Raw genomic sequence first — 20,962 nt, forward strand, 5'->3', positions numbered from 1 at the left:
GGAGGAATGAGTGAGAAGTGAAGTGAGAGTATGTTGTGGGAGTATAGAATACAAATCTTCAATCTCCCAATCGAACACACCCAAAGCTAAATATGATAAATTAACATCAGGAAGTTGGCTCCTTCCCCAAATATGTACTTTGATATGATTAAATACACATTTAAAATTGCAGTTGTTCGCATGACCCATGTTTCTTATCAAACCATGGGTTTCAAGTGCATCCTGGTTCAATGAAAATACGGAACAGCTACCTCCCTATGGAATTCAAGATGGATGCACACGCTGACAGCGGGTTTTCCCACTTTCCAATAAAAACAAAATAAATTGATAATTAAATGTGTCCAGACTGACTGTTGACATGGTGGTGAAGGAGTTGGTAGCTTGTAAGCAGTTGGGAGCACACTCAGGAGACCAGGACCCGACCAAAAAGATGGGATCTAGAGCGGTTTCTTTCTTCAAAGAATTCATGTGAATTTACATAGCTACAATACTTGACAAAGAGTGAGACAAGGAGTGGCTGGAGCTTTAGGGCCCATTGCCCTGAGTTGAGGCCGGGATTTACATAAACAAAGTTTCAAAGAAAACCGACAGACACAAACAAGCAAGCAAAGAGTACCTTTCACAAACATACAGTTGCAAGCACAGATACACACGTGTAGGCCCAATCCCCAACCTCACTTTTATGCAGTAGCGGTCGATAAACCCACTGGGAACGATTGATTTAGAACCACAGAGAGTTACCGCAAGTCACAATTAGTAAACAGGAGCTGACTCTATTCCAGCACCATTTCAACATCATCAAACCACCTCTGCTTAGTCTAATACAGTGACAACTAAAAGACGCCAAAAACTATTTAGCTGTCAATAGTTTTGATTTCTGTGTGCGCGTTCGTGCAAGTAGAAAAACATGAAACGGTCTATCACTCTATGATACAGTACACGCTTTTATTTTTTGTTGCCCTAGGTTACCTGGCTAAAATGCTTGCTCGCTAGCCTAAATTCCATTCACGGCCAACGTTAGTTAGTTAACATTAGCTAGGATCTAGCTACATATTGAACTTCCATCCTCTTAGGCCAGGGGCACAACAATGTATGAATTAATGGTTGGATCAGAATCACCGTTATACGGAGAATTAAGTAAAACCACAAGTCCAAATCCCCATCTCCATCCAAGGCTAATTTAGGAAAGGATACAATTTTAGCTAGCTAGCCACTTCTTTTTTTTTTAAATCAAGGGAGGCCAAATGCTTGCTGGCTCCCCTTGGATTCAATGATACGGATAGCAACAATGCCATACTCGTTTGGACCAGACAGCATCAGATAGATGGCCTACACGTAGAGAGGGGCATGGTTTCGCTCGCTCGGATGTGTTCTCTTGTGAGATACATTCAGCCTCTCGCGAATTGAAGGGAAATTATGAAACCGAGACCAAAGGTACATTATTATTTTTTTAATTTTTCTTGGTGCATTTTTCTTGCCTGGCTTTCCTTGGCAACCATTAATACATGCCACTGCTTTTAACAACATGAGACAGGCAGGGAGCAGGTCTCAAACCCTCGACCTTCTAGCCCGAAGTCCAGCGCGCTATCGACTGTGCCACACAGCATGCTCAAGTGACAGAGTCAATATCCGCGCTTATAAACCCAGGGTCGTTACACTACTCCCTCCTTTCAAAGAGCGCGTCCTCGCGCTAGCTTGCGACTCTACGTCTTATAGGAATGCGCTCATTGGCCAAGCACACGCAATGTCGTGGATGCAACGTCCGATCACTTCTGACACCAATGTAATGAAACAGCAGGGAGCAGGTCTCAAACCCTCGACCTTCTAGCCCGCTATCGACTGTGACGCAAAAGCATGCTCAAGCGGCAGAGTCGATATCCGCGCTTATAAACCCAGGGTCGTTAACCTTTTACATAGTGTATCTTCTCACGAATCTCCAGCCTCCTCATACTTTTTGGAGAAATGTCCTCTGTTCTGATGAAACAAAAATAGAACTGTTTGGCCATAATGACCATCGTTATGTTTGGAGGAAAAGGAGGAGGCTTGCAAGCCGAAGAACACCATCCGAACCGTGAAGCACGGGGGTGACAGCATCATGTTGTGGGTGTGCTTTGCTGCAGGAGGGACTGGTGCACTTCACAAAATAGATGACATCATGAGGTAGGAAAATTATGTGAATATGTTGAAGCAACATCTCAAGACATCAGTTAGGAAGTTAAAGCTTGGTCGCAAATGGGTCTTCCAAATGGACAATGACTCCAAGCATACTTCCAAAGTTGTGGCAAAACGGTTTAAGGCCAACAAAGTCAAGGTATTGGAGTGGCCATCACAAAGCCCTGACCTCAATCCTATAGAAAATTTGTGGGCAAAACTGAAAAAGCTTGCACGAGCAAGGAGGCCTACAAACCTGACTCAGTTACACCAGCTCTGTCTGGAGGAATGGGCCAGAATTCACCCAACTTATTGTGGGAAGCTTGTGGAAGGCTACCCAAAATGTTTGACACAAGTTAAACAATTTAAAGGCAATGCTACCAAATACTAATTGAGTGCATGTAAACTTCTGACCCACTGGGAATGTGATGAAAGAAATAAAAGCTGAAATAAATAATTCTCTACTATTATTCTGACATTTCACATTCTTAAAATAAAGTGGTGATCCTAACTGACCTAAGAGAGGGAATTTTTATTAGGATTAAATGTCAGGAATTGTGAAAAACTGAGTTTAAATATATTTGGCTAAGGTGTATGTAAACTTCCGACTTCTACTGTAGTTGTTTATGGTGACGTGAGGTAGAAGGGGCGTTGTACAAAATAAAGTAATCAGGGATTGGATCGTATCTAACCAATTTGAGTATCAAAGCCAATGACGCATTTTGAAACCGTCGCTTTACCCACGTGTGTTCTGGCTCTGGCCCAACCCATCGGTTTCTGGACCAATCAGACAGCCCAAATGTGTTCGCAGCCGGTGAAGTACTCAGATCCAGACTCATTGCGGAGACGAAACTAACATCTGTGGGTGTGGTGTAGCGTTTGGCCAGAGCAAGGAGTCTGGGTAGCCAGGCAACCATTCTGTTACACTCCTGTGACGCAGTAGGTGCTGTTGTGGTGACGTCATGTAGTACGATGATGTGATTGGAAGTTAACGCATCAGTCATATATGGGAGTTTATAAAATGGTGGGTTTGAGAGCCAGGTATGCCATTGGTGGACTCTCAATAGCAAGGCTATGCTCACTGAGTCTATACATAGTCAAGCTTTCCTTAATTTTGGGTTTGTCACAGTGGTCAGGTAAGGCCAAATAGCATTCTAGTTCCTAGCATTCTAGTTAATTACTTGACACGTTGGAAATAATTATATATTTATTTTCTCATGATTTGGTTGGGTCTAATTGTGTTGCTGCCCTGAGGCTCTGTGGGGTCTGTTTGTGTTTGTGAAAAGAGCACCAGGACCATCTTGCTTAGGGGACTCTTCTCCAGGTTCATCTCTCTGTAGGTGATGGCTTTGTTAATACCGGTGATAACTTGTAACCTAAGCTTTAGCCTTGTATCTGAATCAATAATTTTCCAATATCATTAAAACTTGCATTTAGTACTCAACTTTGTTATTGAATCATTTCAACCACACCACTCGCGCGTGTAAACAATTGTCTGAGTAGCCTAGCACTAAGTCCCTTCCTTATGGGACATCAGGAAGATACAAACTCACATGGGTGCTTGAAAGACAAACAGGGAGAGATTAAATATAACTTACTGAAAAACTAACTAGATTTCCCTTTTAAATCTGTGGATTCATCGGAGTAACGAAACATACAATTTTGTATGACTCCGGGTCAGAAATTCTACAAAGAACCAGGTAAAAAGAGGACCATATGCATGTCAGGTAAAATAACAACCCAATGTTAATTTGCCAAGACAAACTATCTAGATGTTGCTAAATGTCCATTAGTGTTGTCACCTCTTCACTGTTGACGTTGAGATTGGTGTTTTGCTGGTACTATTTAATGAAGCTGCCAGTTGAGGATTTGTGAGGCGTTTGTTTCTCAAACTAGACACTAATGTACTTGTCCTCTTGCTCAGTTGTGCACTGGGGCCTCCCACTCCTCTTTCTATTCTGGCTAGAGCCAGTTTGCGCTGTTCTGTGAAGGGAGTAGTACACAGCGTTATTCGAGATCTTCAGTTTCTTGGCAATTTCTCGCATGGAATAGCCTTCATTTCTCAGAACAAGAATAGACTAACAAATTTCAGAAGAGTGCTTTGTTTCTGGCCATTTTGAGCCTTTAATCGAACCCACAAATGCTGATGCTCCAGATACTCAACTAGTCCAAAGAAGGCCAGTTTTATTGCTTCTTTAAATCAGCACAATAGTTTTTAGCTGTGCTAACATAAGTGCAAAAGGGTTTTCCAATGATCAATTAGCCTTTTAAAATTATAAACTTGGATTAGCTAACAACGTGCCATTGGAACACAGGAGTGATGGTTGCTGATAATGGGCCTCTGTACACCTATGTAGATATTCCATTTTAAAAAGTATTTTAAAATGTCCAGCTACAGTAGTGATTTACAACATTAGCAATGTCTACACTGTATTTCTGATCAATTTTATGTTATTTTAAATGAAAAAAAAAAAAAGATCTTTCAAAAACAAGGACATTTCTAAGTGACCCCAAAATATGTATCTATGTATGTATGTATGTATGTATGTATGTATGTATGTATGTATGTATGTATGTATGTACACACACGTAAAAATGTCTAAACCTGTTTTCGCTTTGTCGTTATGGGGTATGGTGTGTAGATTGATGAGGATTTTAAAAAAATATATACATTTTAGAATAAGGCTGTAACGTAACAAAATGTGGAAAAGGTCAAGGGGTCTGAATACTTCCCGAATGCACTGTATATAAAATCCATTATGAATATTACCTCACCACACACACACCTCCTCAGCCCTCTGACACACACGCCCAAATCGACACAGCAGAGTGAACGAAAAGGTTGGATTTGGCTGGGGCCCGTTCCAAGCAATTTACGTAACAGATTGAAAAATCATTTGACATTTACACAATAATTAGAGGGGGGGGGGGAACAGTGTTACACAAGACCTTCGGCTCATTGCTTTATGCAACGTCCAGGCTATCATACCATGTACAGTATTGCCTGAACCATTTGGCTGCTATTCGCTTTCATTGGACCAAGAGATCGGAAAGGTATGACAAAGTCCAAGCAGATCACAAGACTCGACTTGAACATGGTTTGGCTTTGCGGTCCCAACTTGACAGACCCAAAGGAGGCAAGCTGTACTTGAAATCATAGGCAAATGCTAATTATTTTGCCTAATAATGATATTGGCAGAAGACTCTCTCAGAAGGAATTGTAGACAATTGTTTTGAAAAACCTGTAACTGCCATTTCTTTAAATCTACAGTCTTAAATTACAACAAAAAATGCAGCCAACACAGAAGTCTTGTGTATGATCCTCAATTAAATTGAGGTGGTCATACTCGGTATACAAATCCCAAAAGAAAGAAATGATCTCACTCCAATACATTTTTATAGAAAGTTAGCAAAAATAGTTAGGTATTTTCCTTTCCATGGTAGCAAGATCTTATCTATTTGTGGAAAAATCACCCTGATTAACTCTTTAGTCATATCACAGTTTACCTATTTGCTTATGGGTTTGCCTACACCTAGTGACCTGCTTTTTAAGTTATATAAACAAAAAAATATTCAATTTTATTTGGAATGGCAAGCCAGACAAAATTAAAAGGGCCTATTTATATAACGAATATGAATTCGGAGGGCAGAAATGATTAAATATTAAAGCATTAGACCTCTCACTAAAGGCATTAGTCATACAAAAGTTATACTTAAATCCAAACTGGTTCTCTAGTAAATTGGTAGGAATGTCTCATCCTATGTTCAAGAATGGCCTTTTCCCCTTTATTCAGATTACACCTGCTCACTTTCGGTTGTTTGAAAAGGAAATTATCTCCAAAATATCGTTATTTTTTAAACAAGCCTTAGAAAGTTGGTTGCAATTTCAGTTTAATCCACCTGAAAAGACAGAACAAATAATACAACAAATATTGTGATTAAACTCAAATATACTAATTGATTAAAAAAAACTTATTTTTCGAAGAATTAAAAAAAATTATATATAATTTCAGTGAACGATATCATAAATAGGACTGGTGGAGTTATGTCACACATGCAGCTAACACAGACATATGGAAATGTCTGCTCTACCCAAAATACCAACCAATTAATTGCAGTATTACCACAAATGGAAGAGGCAAGTAGAAGGGTAAAAAAGTAAGGAACTTGTATGTCGGCCCTGTATTAAAGAACATAAAATGGTTAAAGAAAAGTGTGATAAATAAAAAAAATACCAATTTCATTTAAGGACCAAAAAACTGACAGCAGTGCCATATAAATTGCAAAATAGTTGGGAAGAGATTTGCGATCTACCCATTCCATGGCACATGGTTTATGAATTGATACACAAAACAACGCCGGATTCAAAACTTCGAATTTTTCAATTTAAATTACTATACAAAATTCTTGCAACCAATAGAATGTCATATATATGGGGGATACAATCTTCCCAGCTCTGCAGATTTTGCTGTGAGGAGGCAGAGTCATTAGAGCATTTATTTTGGTGTTGTCCATATGTAGCTCGTTTTTGGTCACAGGTCCAGGAGTGGCTGAAGAATTGCAACATTTGCCTAGAACTAACGCTGCAGATAGCAATACTGGGTGATTTGAAAAGTCAATCAATCAATAATATAATAATTATTTTTGCAAAAATGTATATTTTTAATTTACAATCTGTAAAAGCTATGAGAATAGAAAGGTTCAATACTTTTGTGAAGCATCACAGAACAGTTGAAAAATATATGGCAAATAGAAATCCAAAATGGATGATGTTGAGAGATAGATGGGAGGGGTTAAAGGGAGCTGAAGGGTGGGACTAATAACAAGATAACCAATGTAAAACATACAGGGTCTGTAAAATGTATATAGGATTAGACATTTTGTGAAATAGCACAGTTACAAATCAAACTGGATGGACATCAGAAATGGAGGAAGGACTAAAAACAAACAAAATATAACTATTGTAAAATAGATTGTGTCTGTAAAATGTGTATAAGATGTATAAACTGAAGGTAGAAGCCTAAGTGTTTATTAGTTTACTCAAATTGGGGTAAGGGTTGTAGGGTTTGCGGGGAATAATAAAGGTATAATCTTTAAAAAGTATGTATATCTATTAAGGTATGTGTGTGTGTGTGTGTGTGTGTGTGTATGTATGTATGTATGTATGTATGTATGTATGTATGTATGTATGTATGTATGTATGTATGTATATATATATATATATACACACACACACACATATATACACTTGACCCTATCCCCTCCTCTCTTCTCCAGACCATTTCCGGAGACCTTCTCCCCTTCCTCACCTCGCTCATCAACTCATCCTTGACCGCTGGCTACGTCCCTTCCGTCTTCAAGAGAGCAAGAGTTGCACCCCTTCTGAAAAAACCTACACTCGATCCCTCCGATGTCAACAACTACAGACCAGTATCCCTTCTTTCTTTTCTCTCCAAAACTCTTGAACGTGCCGTCCTTGGCCAGCTCTCCTGCTATCTCTCTCAGAATTACCTTCTTGATCCTAATCAGTCAGGTTTCAAGACTGGGCATTCAACTGAGACTGCTCTTCTCTGTGTCACGGAGGCTCTCCGCACTGCTAAAGCTAACTCTCTCTCCTCTGCTCTCATCCTTCTAGACCTATCTGCTGCCTTTGATACTGTGAACCATCAGATCCTCCTCTCCACCCTCTCCGAGTTGGGCATCTCCGGCGCGGCCCACGCTTGGATTGCGTCCTACCTGACAGGTCGCTCCTACCAGGTGGCGTGGCGAGAATCTGTCTCCGCACCATGCGCTCTCACCACTGGTGTCCCCCAGGGCTCTGTTCTAGGCCCTCTCCTATTCTCGCTATACACCAAGTCACTTGGCTCTGTCATATCCTCACATGGTCTCTCCTATCATTGCTATGCAGACGACACACAATTAATCTTCTCCTTTCCCCCTTCTGATAACCAGGTGGCGAATCGCATCTCTGCATGTCTGTCAGACATATCAGTGTGGATGACGGATCACCAGCTCAAGCTGAACCTCGGCAAGACGGAGCTGCTCTTTCTCCCGGGGAAGGACTGCCCGTTCCATGATCTCGCCATCACGGTTGACAACTCCCTTGTGTCCTCCTCCCAGAGTGCTAAGAACCTTGGCGTGATCCTGGACAACACCCTGTCGTTCTCCACTAACATCAAGGCGGTGACCCGATCCTGTAGGTTCATGCTCTACAACATTCGCAGAGTACGACCCTGCCTCACACAGGAAGCGGCGCAGGTCCTAATCCAGGCACTTGTCATCTCCCGTCTGGATTACTGCAACTCGCTGTTGGCTGGGCTCCCTGCCTGTGCCATTAAACCCCTACAACTCATCCAGAACGCCGCAGCCCATCTGGTGTTCAACCTTCCCAAGTTCTCTCACGTCACCCCGCTCCTCCGCTCTCTCCACTGGCTTCCAGTTGAAGCTCGCATCCGCTACAAGACCATGGTGATTGCCTACGGAGCTGTGAAGGGAACGGCACCTCCATACCTTCAGGCTCTGATCAGGCCCTACACCCAAACAAGGGCACTGCGTTCATCCACCACTGGCCTGCTGGCCCCCCTACCTCTGAGGAAGCACAGTTCCCGCTCAGCCCAGTCAAAACTGTTCGCTGCTCTGGCACCCCAATGGTGGAACAAGCTCCCTCACGACGCCAGGACAGCGGAGTCAATCACCACCTTCCGGAGACACCTGAAACCCCACCTCTTTAAGGAATACCTAGGATAGGATAAAGTAATCCTTCTAACCCCCCCCCTTAAAAGATTTAGATGCACTATTGTAAAGTGGTTGTTCCACTGGATATCATAAGGTGAATGCACCATTTTGTAAGTCGCTCTGGATAAGAGCGTCTGCTAAATGACTTAAATGTAAATATATATATATATATATATATACACACACACACACATATATATATATACATATATATATACATATATATACATACATACATACATACATACATATATATAAATGACTTAAATGTAATGTATATATATATATATATATATATATATATATATATATATATATATATATATATATATATATATATATATATACATATATATATATATACACACACACACACACACACATACATACATATACACACACACACACACACACACACACACACACACACACACACACACACACACACACACACACACACACACACACACACACACACATACATATATTTACCCAAAGAATATATGGGGGATTGGAAATGATGCAGACAATTACATTGACGGAAGCAACAATCTTTCCGCAATATTAAGCTGATCCACCCCTTAAAATAAAAAATGTAATAAAATAAAAATTGAGGTGGTCTCAATGACTCACCTTTTTATGGTTACATTAGGGGTAATGATTATTCTAATTAATAGGTATATTTATGTGGATAGTCTAGTGAAAATGTAAACTGGCTTATTATTTTTGTTTGGGGATTTACTGGATAAAATTTTTTGGCGTGTAGCTTATTGAAGGCTATTTGGAATATGAACCAACTAGACTAGGCCTATTCATTTATTGCAAATCTCCATCCCTGACCTAATCCATCAAGTTAGGTCTGATTACTAGGCTTTATTGCAGTGTGTCTTGTTGTCATTGGTGACAAAGCAGAGACCTAGATATTTGTTTAGTCCTCGCTCAAGTCCTCTGATAGGCTCAGCTCAAACTTCAGACGGTCGAGTCAAAAACCACAATGTGCCAACTAGAAGCCTATTTTTTAATAGTTTTTCATACCAGTATACTTTGACCTCAAATGTTGTACATGGTACTCAAAATGCGTGCAGGTTGTTAGGTCTGGTGCGTGCAATACTGCTATGGCAGCAGCCCCCAGCGTCTCATAGCCGCCCTCTCTTCAAGAACTACAGGAGCCTGGCAGAGAAACCAGGAGCCTAGCCTGTGTGTGTGTGTGGCTGTGCTCCACTAAGGCAAGGAGTAGAGTACTGGACGCTGCCAGGTGGGCCTCACTATAATGACCAGGGTTCTCCCTCTCCCTCCTTCTCTTCTGCCCCTCTCTGGCTCGCTCCCTCATTATAATGAACAGGGCTCCTTCTGCATTCCTCCCCCTCTCTGTGGGAGGCCAGTGGCCCGTGGATAGACACCTGTGGATAGCTCCATATATTCACCATCTCCCCTGGGAGATTAAAGCTAAGAGCCTTGTCCCACACGCCCACACAGTGTTACATGTCTGGAAAATCCACTGTTTTACAACACCTGGCTAACCTGGCCCACAAAGAGATCTGGTCCAACACCGCCCCCTATGGGGCTGGCTCAGTGGTTGTGGCGGTGTATGTGTGAGAGTGTGTGTGCGCATGTCTCACCTCTGTGCTTGTGGTAGGAGAGCTCCCTGTTGGTCACTCTGAGCCACCTCTTCTTGAAGTTCCTCTTGCCGATGCGTTTCCTTCCCTGGGCCCGCTTCTGTATCTCCCTGAAGCAAAATAAATATTGACTTGATATTGGCACAGTAAGTTTAACTTTACAGCCAACAACCAATATTTATGTGTAGCTTTCTTTATGAACCAGAAAATCAACCAATCAATATACAGGACTGTTTATTAGAGTTAGTTAGCTAGCTAAGTTAATGATCCCGCTTAGCGACAAACCCCTCTGGTCAGGACAAACTCCTGGCCTTAGTTATGACACCAAACTTTTTAAATTAAGTTTAAAGATTTAGTCCTGGACTAAAAAGCACTTTCAGTCCAGGAAAAGGATACATTATCTTTACCCCAGTAGCTATCAATAACTGGATGTGAGCCACTCACCCCTCTTTGAGAACCACAGAGTCTTCCACCCCGCTGGACTCCTTACTGACGTTGGAGGAGATCTCATCTAGGAACTACACACACACACAATGTCAGATGGAAACACCATGCTAAATCAGCAATGCATACAAAACTAACATGGAAAAGCGATTTACCAACATGTGGTTGGTAAAACCTTGAGTTTGACACATGGCCTACAAAATCAAAATGTAATAAGAAGGTCGCTTCACAACCAAAAACTCACCTTTTTTACTTTTTCAATACATTTGTCTTCTTGGAATGATTTGAAGAAATCATACATGTAGGATTCTTTAAAACTAGACTAAAGACAAAACACATTCACAAAAAGTGTTAGTTTTGCTCAGAGCAGACCTACAGACACAACCCACTGGGCAAAAACAGGTTAAATCAACAACGTTTCCATGTTATTTCAACCCCCCAAAATCTATGATCATGATGAATCAATATGGAAAACTAATTGGATTTGCAAAAAGTCATCAACGTAAAGGCAATGTATTTCTTTCACCCAACTTTTAAACCTAAATCCAATGACTTAGTGAAATGTTTAGTTGATTTACCGTTGAATTCATGTTAGTTGACAACTCAACCAAATGTAAATCAAATTTAGACGTTGAACTGACGTCTGTGCTCAGTGGGAATTAATGATTGATAGACATGTTGACTGACTGATATACACAAGGGAAGATTGATAAGCATGTTGGAGAGGCTGATAAGAGACATCCATACATACCAGTTTGTTTTTGGACAGGCTACCCCAGCTCCCCAGAGTCTGGATGGTCTTGGAGATGAGAGTGAGTGTTCGGGAGACCTCTAGGTCCTGGCAGAGGAGTGTACAAAGCACGGTCAAATACCAGGGTCATGTTCATTAGGCACCGAACTGAATAAAATCAAACTAAAACAGGGAGGGATAACTTATTGTCAATTACAAACACACATTTTCATTTTCCATTGCAAAACATTAAAAAACTAAATGTTCTCTGTTGCGTGCCCTAATGAATACAACCTAGTTTATATCACAACAGCACAGCGGCAGGGCACCCCTGCTAAATTATTATAGGGGAAACACTTCACACAAAAGAGTCTCATGTGTACACATTCTCTAGAAAACTGTAAAAACAGTCAGGTCATGTGAATATGCATCAAAACATTTTTGGAATCTAATCCAGTTTCTCAAATCAATCATGGGGAGCCTCATTTTTGTTCTAACCCAGTAATAACACTCCTAACTCAATAAATCAAGGGTTTGATGATATAATAACAGTGTGCTCTCCCTGAGGGTCCTCTGGAATCCATTCAGAAACACATATCTAATCTACCCTTCCAAATATGTAATTTGAGGTTCAAGAATTACTAATCATTTTTATCTTGTTTAGCTTTTGACAGCATCTTATTTTTGGAACATTTATTTCACTAAACATAAAAATGGTTTGACAAACATAGGAAGTTTGGAGTAGCCTACACACCATTCCATCACTGGAACATCCTCAAGTTTTGGAAATGTACATGCACGTAATTGCATCATTGCATGCAACATGTATGGCATGATGTAGGCCTATAGTGAATGTACATTTCACGTTTAAAGCCACTGCTACTTTGTTCTGCTGTGCTAAATGGGTTCTTTGCATGTTTTTTAGTCAGCCTTGGTTTCCATAGAGTTTCAGCCTGCCACAGAATTCTACCCGTTACGAAAGGGTCCCAATCGCTCCCTTCAGCTCCATCTGTAGATGAGCTTCTGGGAATGATAGAAGGCAAATCTCCATCTCCTCAGAGGTCTAATAGTCTCCAGCATCCACAACACGTCATACACAACCACTGGCTGGCAGATCAGAGGAGTACCACACACACCACAACTCTAGTTTTCATACCAGTATACTTTGACCTGAAATTGTGTGCATGGTACTCAAAATGCGTGCAGGTTGTTAGGTCTGGTGCGTGCAATACTGCTATGGCAGCAGCCCCCAGCGTCTCATAGCCGCCCTCTCTTCAAGAACTACAGGAGCCTGGCAGAGAAACCAGGAGCCTAGCCTGGGTGTGTGGCTGTGCTCCACTAAGGCAAGGAGTAGAGTACTGGACGCTGCCAGGTGGGCCTCACTATAATGACCAGGGTTCTCCCTCTCCCTCCTTCTCTTCTGCCCCTCTCTGGCTCTCTCCCTCATTATAATGAACAGGGCTCCTTCTGCATTCCTCCCCCTCTCTGTGGGAGGCCAGTGGCCCGTGGATAGACACCTGTGGATAGCTCCATATATTCACCATCTCCCCTGGGAGATTAAAGCTAAGAGCCTTGTCCCACACGCCCACACAGTGTTACATGTCTGGAAAATCCACTGTTTTACAACACCTGGCTAACCTGGCCCACAGAGAGATCTGGTCCAACACTGCCCCCTATGGGGCTGGCTCAGTGGTTGTGGTGTGTGTGCAACCACTGGCTGGCAGATTAGAGGAGAGTAGTAACACACCTCTGTCCCCTCACCGCACCTTCCTAAATCCATGATAGATGCTCTAGACCTTCTTTTCAAGGACCAATGAGCATGTACTATGCACAGTAAATATTCACAGACTCTTACCATTTAAAACAGTCTGAAATGCTTTGAGCGATGCTCATGTTCAACACATATCCCTCCAGAAAGCTAGGGGATGGGTTTACTCCAGTAATCTAAGTGAAAGGATTGTTCCGTGATTTGCACAAAGAAATAGGCCCATGACCTGTAGGACCCAATTCTAACATTTAGGCTACAGTACAGGTACATGTACTAATAAATGACATGGTAAAATGATAATTAGGCCAACACAGTAATATCATAGGCTACATGGGATTCATTAGAACAACTTGGCTAACAATTCAGTTCGATAGTAGGCTAAGCCTAGCGCAACTTTATAATCAAACAGTTGACTAGTGTTTCATGCTTGGTTTAGTCATTGTCGGTAGCCTAGCCTACTTTACTTGGGAGCTACTTGGTCGTTCAAAAGTGTTCCTGGATGTCAATGTTTGTTTTTCATTGTTGCCTCTGGTCACTGCTGGTGCGATTTGTTCATGGAAGAGTCTAAGTGGTCCCGTGTGGCTCAGTTGGTAGAGCATGTCACTTGCCAGGGTTATGGGTTCAATTCCCACAGGGGACCAGTATGAACTAAATATGAAAATTTATGCATTAATTAGCGTGTGTGTGTGTGTGTGTGTGTGTGTGTGTGTGTGTGTGTGTGTGTGTGTGTGTGTGTGTGTGTGTGTGTGTGTGTACGTACTCACAACTGTAAGTCGTTCTGGATAAGAGCGTCTGCTAAATGACTAAAATGTAAATTATTTGGGATGTTCAACTGACTTTTTTTGTTGTCAGATTTTTTTTTTAAGGACATCTTACACCAAAATGCATGAAAATGTAATTATGTTGACACCATCTTAAAATATAACTGATACGCGCCACTGCACTAAAGGGCGATGAGGAGCAAACAGTGGCTGTGCACTCATGACTCTCTCATTCGAGGGCACTGCTCGCTTGGTTTGCTACAAAAACATGTTATAACTTGTCACTGATTTTAAACAGATTTTTGGCAATAAAGCCCTTTTTCAACTTACCTAGTCAGACAAACTCATGGATACCATTTGTATGTCTCTGTGTGCAGTTTGAAGTACGTTTAAAGTATTTGTGTGAGTCAACGCTTACTAGCATTAGCACAATAACAAAATCTAGCTGTTCCAAAGACTTCCAGTCATTGTGCTAATGCTAGTTAGCAATTGCGCTAACGCTAGTTAGCAACTTCTGCATGTTGAGACAAAATTAGTATCCATGAGTTCATACTGGGTAAGTAGAAAAAGCACTTAGTGCAAGATTTTGTCAATTATCTTAAAAGCAGGTCTCAGAATAAATAATTTGTAAAAAAATACATTTTCTATTTTTTTATCATATTTTTGGGAGTGGTGGTAATAATATAACAGCAGTGAGGCGTCACTTCTAAATTAATACAAAAAAATGTATACCTTTATTTCACTAGGCAAGTCAGTTAGGAACAAATTCTTATTTACAATGACGGCCTACACCGGCCAAACCCGGACGACGCTGGGCCAATTGTGCGCCACCCTATGGGACTCCCAATCACGGCCGGTTGTGATACAGCCTGGATTCGAACCAGGGTGTCTGTAGTGACGCCTCAAGCACTGAGATGCAGTGCCTTAGACCACTGCACCACTCGGGAGCCCAAATATAGGGGGTACACTTTCACTTCTAAGTAGCTATACCATGACACTAAAGTGCAAACACTTAGGATACCTCCTATGTGACACAAATGTAAAAAACATAGGCATATGGGCGTACTCACAGGATGGTGTGGGCGGAGCTGGAAGGTGTGTGGCGAGAGAACGGCGACGGCGAAGAAGCGCAGGAACACGAAGCTGCTGACTGCCGAATACTGGACATGAGGATCATCTGCAGACGAGGGGACAGGAGAAGCGCAAATAAAAATAAAGCTTTGCTACCTGTCCTTATCCATTGACTGCTCACAAGGTAAGAAACAAGGATGTCATTTTTTTTATTTGGTGAACTATCCCATTAATCAAATGTATTTATAAAGGCCATTTTACATCAGCCGATGTCACAAAGTGCTGTACAGAAACACAGCCTAAAACCCCAAACAGCAAGCAATGCAGATACACCTATTGACCCCAGACAGGCTAACAACTGGGACAGGCCCAGTTCCAGGCTGATCTCATCCTCCTACCATTAAAAAGGTGCCAATTCATATGAGCATAGCGGTTTATGAGAACATGACTCGTACAAAGCTCCAACACTACACATTAACAGGACCTTCTCACAGATTCAGTAGCTTCTACTTGAAGGGCCAATGTCAAACATACTTTTAGACAATCTCCTGCACTTTAGTCAGGCTTCTGGCTCCACCTCATGGTGGACATGGTCTCTACAACATGCTGCTTACTGATGGAAGACTCATTACACTTCCTTTTACAGAGTGTTTTTTATAAAGTAACTAGATAATACTTGGGAAAGATTGGCATAATATTTCTGTATCTAATCTACCATAATTTCCTTTGGATAGAGACCTGGACTTTTCTACACTAATGATTATAAAAGGGACTTACACAAAATTAACCCTATATTTTGGTATGAAAACATCTCAGAAACTTGATTTGTGGTTAGTGGACGTTCTCTCTAATGTGATGAGGCACAGTGAGTATTGATGAGAGAGCGGTGACTGAGGAATAGGGTTGCAAAACTTTCCCGGAAAGTTTAGCAATCCCCCAAATAGGATTTTTTTCAAAACGGGGAACTTTGGAAAGGTTTCTGGAATTGTGCAATCCTGCTGAGGATGAGGTAGGATGAAGATGAGGAGAGAGGACGAAGATGTGTGATGCCCCGCTCACCTGGGAACCGCTTGGAGGCCATGTGACGCAGCGAGCGGAACACGTCACACATGAGCGGGGGACAGCTGGAGCTGGACTGGGTGATGGACGAGAACACCTTCTGAACGTACCCCTGCAGGTTCTCCTGGAGAGAGGACAAACACGCACATCGTGAACACATACGTCGTGAACACACACACACACGCTTATTATAACAGTTCATTCTGTATACCACCCCACTACTAGACAATACACTGATAGACAGCTTGCGATGCACCGGACAAATGTATACTGTACCTTGTTGACCTCAACGTTGTCTCCTTCTTTCAGTTTGATCGGGTCAATCTCACAGGTTTTGTTGGATTCACAAATCTACGAGAAAAAAAGATAACTTTGTATTTAGCTGTTATGCTGAGTTTTGAATGCATTTTCAAACATGTTGTTCCTAGGTTATGAAATGAGCTTCTACGATGTGGTTCATAGCACGGCTTACTTCTTAGGATCGGTGTTCATCTATGACATAATAAATTTTCTCGCATTATTCCCCAGGTAACATATAATGTACATTACCTCATCCAATACAGGCTTCAGGGTGACCGTCAGGTAGCTCCGCCCTACAATCTTCATCATGTCGTCGATGCAGCGTGTTGCCAGGGAGTTGCCACGGAAAATGGTGTTGGCCTCCCTAGACAGACAAGACGGGGTTCAGAGGACAGGATGCCTATTCACTTTATAGAGCACTACTTTTGTCCAGAGCCCATAGGGCCTAGGAGAAATGTGTACTACTCACTGAGTGTTCTCCAGTTCCAGGACAGTGATGGCGGAGACGAAGGGCACCAGGCGGCTGTGGTGGAGCAGCAGGCGGACCACGGGCAGCACCGCCTCATACCTCTCCCTGCAGATGTCCCCCAGAATGTGAGCCGCAGACGCCGAGATGGGCTGAGAGGGCGAAGAGAGACAGATGGAGAGAGCCGGGGGGGACATAGAGAGGTTCTGAAAGAAATCCTCTTATTCTCAACAGGCACCATACTGTGAGCGACGATTGGTCAGCCACTAATGGTTATTAGTTGACCGCAATTCAACGTGTAGATGGCCACCACTCATGACAAACTACTGGCAGCGGTGTGGAATACACAGTGGGGTCTGTGGTCGATGGTTGGCCACTGATGGTTTTTGACAGATTGTCGGTCCTATGCGTCCTCTATTGTACACTCATAACTTTCTTCCTTAAACTGAAACTTGGGGATTTGGGCAATGAGGCCCTGTATCTACTTCCCCTAAGTCAGATGAACTTGTGGATGCCATTGTTATGTCTGTGTCCAGCATGAACGACGTTTGAGGTAGTTTCCTGAGCCAATGCTAATTAGCGTTAGCACAATGACTGGAAGCATATAGGTATCAGCTAGCATCCCTTTAAGTTCCTTAATGAGCATAATGTACCATTCAGGCAGACCAGGTGTGTGAGGTTAGTACCTTAATGTCTGGGGACTTGAGCAGCAGCGTGCGGAGCGGTGTGTAGCAGGCCGATGGCAGCACATTGTCCTCGATGTAGGTTACGTTGAGCCTCAGAGAGCCCAGGTCGTCTGTCTTGGACTTCCCATTCCCTTTAGGCTGGAGGAGATACCTGTGGACCAGGGAAAGACACCCAACAAAACACACCCAGTCAGCGTTAGAGTGATGGCCAAGCCGACACATTTGTATTTGACAGTGGTGAGTAGGGCTGCACATTTCCGATAACTTATGTCCAGGTTTAATATAGAAATACCGGTTAAAAGCTTCATGGAATCAGGACAGAGTAAGCAGGACATCTGGAGTCCTCCAACCAGAATGTCTGGAAAAACTGGGAGTTTTGGCAAAGTTGCCAGAATTTCGCAACCCTAGTGGTGAGACGCAAATGATGCTGTCAATGCTGCCCACAACATGGGTCATGAAATGTAACGTTTTCAGCCATATAGTGCTTTTTCACTTTCAAATCCATTTCCTGTCCACATCGATTAAACAAACATAATAAAGTAGCATTTATATAACAAAAGCTTTGGAGTTGGAGTTTTACACCTCTGGTAGTGTAGTAGCTTTAAAAAAAAAAATCAAAAAAATATGCAAAGATTTCAAACAGAACGAGAAAAACAATGCATAGTTGAGCAATTAAGCTGCGTGTTTAAGCAGCATGTGAATGAGCTTGGTGAGCCTGTACAGCTGCCTAGCCACCAACAGATGGAGCAGTTTTCACAGATATACATCAGGCTGGAACTCTTCATCGCTTCGAAAGCTGCAGCTATGTTTGTCTCTAATCTGCTTGAACTGTAATCGTACTGCAGTACTCAGACACCCAGAAACCTCAGTTGAGCCCATGTACTCTGGGACAGTCAATAGATCAATATACATTTTGTTCAGCCGAGTTGTGGGTCTGTATGTTAGAGTGTATGTATAGATCATCCCTGCCTTTCTCTCCCTCTCTCTAAAGGAGATGGGGTTCTGCTGTCTCCATGCAAACTGACACCCACACACTAGTCTCACGGCCCTCATGCAAAACACATAGATCGGTATCTGCGTAATCCCTTATCACCTAGATGCGCGCACGCGCACACACACACACACACACACACACACACACACACACACACACACACACACACACACACACACACACACACACACACACACACACACACACACACACACACTTTACAGAACACCACCATCGCAGTGTTCAAAGCAGTCTGAAGACGACGGAAGTAACCAGTCCAAAAAAAGTACCACAGATATAGAGTTGCTAGACCGGGGGACAGGATCTGGCACAGGTTCATCTCCAATTATATATTGTTAAGGTGCTAGACGTAGGATTTTGGATCATTTCGAAAACCGCTGTTTGAAGCTGGTAGACCAAAACCGCCAACAGCTATAAAAATAATACAATGATTCCCTACACTATTCAGTGCTTATTTTCTCAGGTAAACTGAAATTGAGAGAAGTGTTGAATTTTAGCTACCAGGAAATGATAGTGATTTCCAGTAGATAACACAGCCACAAAGTCAGAACAGTTTTCCCAGTTTGACAACAGACGCTGTTCAGGCAGGAGAAATCAATAGGCGAATATCATAGCCAATCACAACACTGGCGGGTAAGTAATACTGTGAAACACTATAATTCCACTATTAGCGCCAGATATAAATGGAAATTCTGAAATTACAATACAAAAAAAATTATAAATCCGATGTGTAGCAGCTTTAAAACACAAGAAAGAAAAAAAACGTATTACTATTAAGTAAAAATAGGAAAAAATATCAAGGAACTGGATGTACCCCTATTCCTCTATTCACAAAGAGTATTGCAGCAGGACTGATATATTGTAGGATCAGTTGTGCCTTTTAAATCATAATGAATAAGATTATATGGACAGGGGGAACCTGATCCTAGATCAACAGTACCCCTCGGATTATTTGTGAGTATGGGCCTTTTTAACATCCACCTCACAATGTGCAGATCTGATCTAGCATCCACGGATCTATGCAGAAAAGAAGGTCAGCATTGTGAGGGGTGTGACGTCAGAGCGCCGGATTGTTGTGGCTGATAAAACGAGGCAAGTAGCAGCGGAGTGCGTAAGACCCTCTGTGTCATGTCCCCTTATCTGTCATCTGCTAATCAGTCTATTCATTTCAGCTAGCTAGCGCGGCAGTCAGATTACATTCTTCAGGTTGAGCGCAGCAGCAGGCGTGTGGCTGCGTGCAGTGAGTGCACGACGTGTCCATGTGAGAGAAAGAAAGTGTGTCACGGTCACCTGATTTCACTAGTAGACTATGTGGCTCTGGTACAAAGTAGTGCAGTGTAGAAGGAATAGCGTGCCACTTTCGAATGCAACCTGTGTGTTTCCGAATACACACACAGCAGTGTCTGAGTGTGTAGTTAGAAGCTAGAGCTGTGGGCTCCTATGGGCATGCGGACGCTACGTGCACCTTTGCATATTGGTGCGTCAGTATGCGAAATCTCTCGAGTTAGTGTGAGTAACCTGGCGCGGAAGCATCAGGAAGACAATGTGCGAGGCGAAGCTGTGATGTGTCACCGTTCTTACCAGGCCCTGTGAATGTGGTCATTTCGCAGGATCTTGACAGATACCCGCGTCTCCCCAAGGAAGACATCCTGCGCCAAATTCCCATTGTTCCACAAGTCAACTCTGGAACACACACACACACAGAGACAGAGAGAAACACTCAATCACATACTAATTGAATGTAATATTTGCAAATACACTATAAAAATCTACAAATAAGGGACCAATGCCCCTTCCCCTTCCAAACACACCACTTACCATTGGCTGGTTGGCACTCTCATGGAAACCACATCAATCTCAACACATAAACACAAAATACACTGATGAGTTACTCCTTACCGGTGTGAAGTATACAAATTACAGTACACTTAAAAAATACACATGCAATTAAAATCACCTCAAATCCAAACCTGAAAGTCATGCATGTGTGTTTACCTCTCTTGGCCCAGCCTAGTCTTACCCGACTGTAAACCCAGTGAGCTATGTAGCTATGAGTCAGTCGGCTGTAGGTGACGCAAACAGAGACACAAACCCCACAGGTCCTTAACCACCAACTTTGCATTACACACTACACCGGTTGTGACTAACACAATCCAATCA

The 20,962-nt window shown here is 42.4% G+C and overlaps 1 protein-coding gene across 1 annotated transcript in view; it reads right to left on the reverse strand.

The window, feature by feature from the left end:
• rasa2 (RAS p21 protein activator 2) overlaps nucleotides 1–20,962 on the reverse strand; it is a 51,571-nt gene that overhangs the window by 7,388 nt on the left and 23,221 nt on the right. The window contains exons 9-19 of the mRNA XM_014162395.2: nucleotides 20,384–20,485; nucleotides 17,788–17,938; nucleotides 17,105–17,253; nucleotides 16,885–16,999; nucleotides 16,612–16,686; nucleotides 16,336–16,459; nucleotides 15,276–15,382; nucleotides 11,698–11,784; nucleotides 11,191–11,268; nucleotides 10,947–11,020; nucleotides 10,506–10,612 (exon numbers count right to left, since the gene is read on the reverse strand). Of these exons, the coding sequence (XP_014017870.1) occupies nucleotides 10,506–10,612; nucleotides 10,947–11,020; nucleotides 11,191–11,268; nucleotides 11,698–11,784; nucleotides 15,276–15,382; nucleotides 16,336–16,459; nucleotides 16,612–16,686; nucleotides 16,885–16,999; nucleotides 17,105–17,253; nucleotides 17,788–17,938; nucleotides 20,384–20,485 (1,169 nt within the window). The remainder of the gene's footprint in view (nucleotides 1–10,505; nucleotides 10,613–10,946; nucleotides 11,021–11,190; nucleotides 11,269–11,697; nucleotides 11,785–15,275; nucleotides 15,383–16,335; nucleotides 16,460–16,611; nucleotides 16,687–16,884; nucleotides 17,000–17,104; nucleotides 17,254–17,787; nucleotides 17,939–20,383; nucleotides 20,486–20,962) is intronic.

The sequence above is a fragment of the Salmo salar genome, chromosome ssa20 (assembly GCF_905237065.1).
Source record: "Salmo salar chromosome ssa20, Ssal_v3.1, whole genome shotgun sequence".
NCBI classification, from domain to species: Eukaryota; Metazoa; Chordata; class Actinopteri; order Salmoniformes; family Salmonidae; genus Salmo; species Salmo salar.